The 5740-nt window shown below is 41.3% G+C and overlaps 1 protein-coding gene across 1 annotated transcript; it reads right to left on the bottom strand.

Annotated features, from left to right (window-relative positions):
• Window positions 1–1509: 1509 nt before the first annotated feature.
• On the bottom strand, window positions 1510–3124 carry LOC121787519 (early nodulin-like protein 1). Its single transcript, XM_042186269.1, has 2 exons — window positions 2883–3124; window positions 1510–2803 (listed from the first exon to the last, which is right to left on the bottom strand). The coding sequence occupies exons 1-2, from the start codon at window positions 3055–3057 to the stop codon at window positions 1731–1733; spliced, it is 1248 nt and encodes a 415-aa protein (XP_042042203.1). The 5' UTR covers window positions 3058–3124; the 3' UTR covers window positions 1510–1730.
• Window positions 3125–5740: the final 2616 nt, after the last annotated feature.

The raw sequence follows: 5740 nt of genomic DNA, 5'->3' as shown, positions 1-5740 counted from the left end.
TTGACTAAAAAACTACTATCATTATATTTTAAACTTGTGTCAATTATTTAGATAGTATGGAGTACTTTTAAGGGAAAATATAGCTATTAGCCGTAAAAATCAAGAGAAACAATGTCCGAAGCCCCCTATCAATTGAATCGATCCATCAAATAGATCGTGAGAAAAGTTAGCACACTGAGACAAGTTATAGACGACGCTATTTCTAATCATCCAATAATCCGTTTCTATTTGCTAACGTTACCATTTCAAAAAAGGAAAAAAAAAATTCCCTACGTTATTTTTTCAAAATGAACTGATTTATGACTATAGATGGATCATTAAATGATTCCATTAATGGTGGCATTTCCTTTCTTCTTATAGTTGTTTTGTAGCAGGTTCATTGTATACTTGTATTGATGAAAACTATACGACTTGCTTAATATACTAATTTTTAGAACATATATTTGTCATAGATACTCGTATTCTTTTCCCTCATGTTCACTTAAAGATAGAGTTACTTTTTTTTTACATTATAATTCTATTACTTTCTCATATTTTATTCCTTTTCCTATTTTATGTTTTTTTCACTCGTCTATTTTATTTTCATCTTACTTCACGCTTTAAACATCTTTTTCTACAACGATGTGCCCAAAGAAATGTCTCTCTTATAACGCGACGGAGAGTCTTATAATGAATATATGTACCATATATAGGAATTAATCAACTCTTACATAGTTCATTATATTTTTTTTGTTACATTTTTTTTGTTTGGAAATAATATATTTGATTGATAAGTTTCTAGTACCCGAAAAATATAGCCAATAATTTTTTTGTTATTAGACTAGAGTTATCCACTTGCGGATCTAATGATTATTTTCTATATTGATTTATAGACAACTTAAAAAATGAAATACCTAATATAAATATATAAGACTACTCATACCCACATATCAAAATGAATCATCTCACCATTTAATTATCGGATACTTTTTCATGATGGAAATGGACCAATCCCATGCCAACTATTACTATATAATAAAAAATTTTGAGATACTTTATATCGAGAATTAATTTATAAAATATTTAAATTTTAAATTAAATAGCTACGTTTAGAAAAATAGTTTTGTTATATACTGTATTTTTATGTTTAATTAAGCTGAAAATTATGTGAAAATTTATCATAAACATTTATATAATTTTTTATTATTTAGAATAATAATATAATTTACAATAAAATAAAATTGTTAAGTTTAAAATTTAGAAGTATTTTATATTTTTCTTCATTAATAAATTAGTGGATAGAAAAAATAGTGGAATGTGAGCCTACTATTATATACTGTATTGATTTTATAATAAAATGTTAGTAGAATATGAGTTAGTGGAATGTAGGGTCCACTTACCGAAGGTAGTAAAGTGAAATAAGACATTTATTAGTGTACGGATAAAAAAGAAAAATGAGACATTTATTAGTGTACGGATGAAGTGATTAAAATATTTATGAACCACGAAGAAGAAAATAAAAAGAATAAATAAAAGAAACAATATACAAATACTCTATCATAAATACCTTGGAACGAATTACAAACAAACAAGAGCAACAATAACAAGCATCCCACTATACAAATACTTAAAAAATGTATACAAATGCTCTCATACACAAACTCGACGGAATTACAAACAAATAAGAGCAACAATAATAAATATCGCAACATACTCCTACCAAATCATAATTAAATGAAAATGCTAAATATTTAGGGTGAAATTATCAATGTGCCCAAACCCAAACTCAACACTGACATCAGCAAAACCGAACCACTCCACGGTGGCGCCGATAACGACCCCGGCGGTGAATTAACGTCCGCCGGCGTCCCACTTCCCGGCGTCAAGGAGCCAGGTGCTCCCGGCACAGAAGAACCCGGTGATCCCGGCGTCGTCGACGATGAAGGCGATCCGGGTAAATCACTTGCCGGAGCCGGCCCAAACCCTGATCCGGAACCCCCCGGAGAAGGCGATCCTGACGGTGATCTGGGAGAGCCAGCCGGCACCGGACCACCAGGCTGGCCTGGCGACAACGGAGTGCCAGCTGGCACCGGAGCTCCACCAGGTTGGCCCGGCGATAACGGGTAGCCAGCTGGCACCGGAGCTCCACCACCAGGATTGCCCGTCGATGACGGAGAGCCAGCTGGCACTGGAACTCCTCCGCCACCAGGATGGCCAGCTGGCACTGGAACTCCGCCACCAGGATGGCCCGTCGATGACGGAGAGCCAGCTCCTCCACCAGGATGGCCTGGCGATAACGGAGAGCCAGCTGGCACTGGAGCTCCACCAGCAGGAATGCCCGTCGATGACGGAGAGCCAGCTGGCACTGGAGCTCCTCCGCCACCAAGATGGCCCGTCGATGACGGAGAGCCAGATCCTCCACCAGGATGGCCTGGCGATAACGGAGAGCCAGCTGGCACTGGAGCTCCACCAGCAGGTTGGCCTGTCGATGACGGAGAGCCAGCTCCTCCACCAGGATGGCCTGGCGATAACGGAGAGCCAGCTGGCACTGGAGCTCCACCTCCAGAACCAGGAGCTCCGCCTTTCCCTGTGGGAGGAGAGGGGCTGGGCGGAGTCCTGATGGCTAAAACGACGACGATTAGTTTCTGGCCCTGGTCGCAATTAGCCTTGTTTCCGCTGATGAAGTAGAAAGGACCAGAGCGGTTGAATTTGAAGACTGAATTCCCGTCGTCGAGTTTGAGCAGAGGATTCGCAACGGTGCAGCTGTCGTAGTCGCCTTTGTTCACCACCAACACCGAATCCGATCCGCTCTTGTATTTGAACACTGCAATACCCAACAATTAGCAGTAGTATAATTTTAAGATTTGAGTTAAAAAAAACTGGTGGGAAAGAAAGAGACTCACGAATAGTGTCATTGACTTGAAAGCGCATCCTCGAAGCCCATTGATTGTAGTTTTCTGAAGGTTTGACGATCCATCCATCTTTGCCTCCCACCACGAACTGGTATGAATACGAGGAATATACTAGACAAGAAAAGAACAGCATAAAGATAATCCAATTTCTCTGCTCATCAGCCATGGCGGATTTTTTTTCCCTTTCCCAAGTTATGTCTAGTTTTCTTTAATTGATGAGAGGCAATCAATTTATTAAAATAGAAGTAGAAGAAGCTGCCAGATAATATAAAAGGCGAAAGGGACTGAAAGCTGAAACTCGTAGTGTGTGTGGGGGGGGGGGGGTACGTGTGTGGAGTGGAGTTAAGGATAGTAAGAGCATCCGCAACGCGTCTCGTTGCGGTCTCTATCTCGTCTCGGAGAGATGAGACGGCAGCGAAACAGCGTTGCATGGATGCATCTCGGTCTCGTCTCGGCGGGTGTCTTGTCCCGGAGGGACGGCTGGCGCGCGCTGGCGCTAGGCGTGACGCCCACTCGCCGGCCCCTGAGTGGGCGTCGTCACGTTGACGCAATAAATCAATTTTTTTAAAATTCGATTTTAATTAAAAAAATATTAAAAAATATAAACAGTAATGTTACCTTTTTTTTACCGTTTTCAACGGTATTTTCCTTTTTTTACTCTATAAATACTCCTCTTTCATCCTCATTTTATACACACAAAGACACATCTATTCTTCTCAAATCATCTCTCTTTCCTCTCAAATTTTCATCTCACATCTCCAATTTTCATCTCAAAAATGTCCGGCGACGGAAACAAGGGCGGCTCTGGCGGATATGACTTGAACGCGTTTGGCGACTGGGGGCATATACAATGTCTTAGGTGCTGCCGGTTCTGGTTCGTCGACGCCGGGCACCCAAGGCTCGTCGACGCCGCCGGCGTACCAACCACCCTATTTTGATGTGGATGCATACTCTCATCCCTCCGCCCCGAGGTATGGGCAATCGCAGGGATTATCCCAAATTAGGGAGGATTTTCCGGATGAACCCTATCCGGAAGGAGGACGCGGCGGTGGAAGCTCCAAGGATCGCGCATTCGACGTCGTGGAGGAAGAGGATGAGGATATAGGCCGTCATCCATACAGCCGGGCGGACACGATGACTCTGTTCAACGCTTGGTTCAGCGTCTCGTACGATCCCATCGTCCGAAATTGAAACAAGCTTGTCGTTAGTGTGAGTGTGTGTATAATAAAATTCTAGATCGAGCTACCAAGTCCAATGAATCCACTAAACACTAGGTCTAGGAACTCAAGGCGACGTGGAAGACTCTGTCGATGGACACACAAACTCTCGCGTTCAAAGATCCCTTAACCCGTTATACTATAGACTAGTATAGAGAAGCAAGGGGTCGATCCCACGAAGATGGACACGTAAGAAAGTATCTAGAGATTTTTGGTTAGAAAACGGCTGCTGCCACGCAAACTTGGGTTGAGATATAACTACTTATAGACCTAAGCACGAAATTAAACACTAGACCTAGTAAACTGTAAACAGTATGCAGATATCGAACATCCTTAGATCTACGTAATTTTAAACTTACTTCCTAGACCAAGCAAACAATTACCAACTATAGCTAAACAGAACGCAAATAGAAGTGGGGACCAACTTCCAAAAATATCAAGTACGGAAGAAAAGCTGCAACTAACAAACTAAGAACCTAACTAACAATGACATGCATAACTTCAATTGAATCAAACACGAAGATGAAGAAAACAGAGCACATACCGGGATTCGAACAAAATATAAAAATTCGGACGTCGGAAACTTGCAAACAACCGGAAATAAAACAAATCTACGTATACTAGGCGGAATGAAATGAAAACACGAAAGCTAGGCATAAATCTAAATTACTCTTCAGATCTAACGTCGGAAACTCAATCCACTCCGGATCCAAGCAAACCGAATCCAACAACAACCAAAATCAACTCCATAGTTCGCGATTCACCCAGATCTACTTCGATCAACACCAGATTCCAACGATTCCACCCAGATCTACTTCGATCAACACCAGATTCCAACGATTCCACCCAAACTCAGCAACCAACACGAAACTCAAACACCCAACTCAGTATTCACAACAAACTCAAAATAATGAACATCCATAACCAAAACTCAACAGCAGCTCAAATACAGAAAATAGAAATTGCATAAACTACAGAAATTTAACCGAAAACAGAGCCGAGCTTCGAACGACGAAGCTCGGTGAAATCCTCAGCAGTCACTAAAATAAAAATGGGAAATTGTTTCTTCACCCTCTACAAGGACGGTATTACACCACAAATGTCGAGAATTAGAAAGCAACAGTGATGGCAAACGTAACCCCCTTCGAAACTCCAAAAATCCCCTAAGTATGCAGAAGTATGTGAGCTAAGAACCAGAGGTCTAAGTGCCAAAAGTCCCGGAGCAGTGCATGCTCTCTTCCTTATATAGATGCGGTAGGATCTTCTAGAAACCTTCGCAGAAATCTCCATTCTGCCCTTCAGTTTCACGATCCGTCTGCCTAGTCATTTTCCTCCGAATTTGCTCACTTATTCGCCGTATTTGCATGGTCCTTGTAATTCATCTTCTTTGTTCCTCGACCAGGCAAATTCTTCTGCACACCTGGCTTAAAACATGTGTTAGACCCTATAATTGTATTAATTCAACCCCTAGACCTATGCATGAAAGTAGCCTTATCAAACTGCTCACACTTAAACCATGAAAGACAAGAAAAAAGATATACGGCGAATTTCAATGCATAGTTCCCATGAACGACTCTACAAACAAGACACGAACAAAACACAAACTACTAGACCTAGACATACTACAGACTC

The sequence above is a fragment of the Salvia splendens genome, chromosome 22 (genome assembly GCF_004379255.2).
Source record: "Salvia splendens isolate huo1 chromosome 22, SspV2, whole genome shotgun sequence".
Lineage (NCBI taxonomy): Eukaryota > Viridiplantae > Streptophyta > Magnoliopsida > Lamiales > Lamiaceae > Salvia > Salvia splendens.
Note: the sequence above shows the minus strand (reverse complement) of the source record. Positions and strands in the feature narration are given on the sequence as shown.

What these genes read in the sequence shown, in the direction of transcription:
- LOC121787519 (XM_042186269.1), bottom strand. Translation starts at nt 3,057, where the DNA reads ATGGCTGATGAGCAGAGAAATTGGATTATCTTTATGCTGTTCTTTTCT. An exon ending in TCAAGTCAATGACACTATTC is followed by an intron (nt 2,804 to 2,882) that starts GTGAGTCTCTTT and finishes TGGGTATTGCAG; the next exon opens with TGTTCAAATACAAGAGCGGA.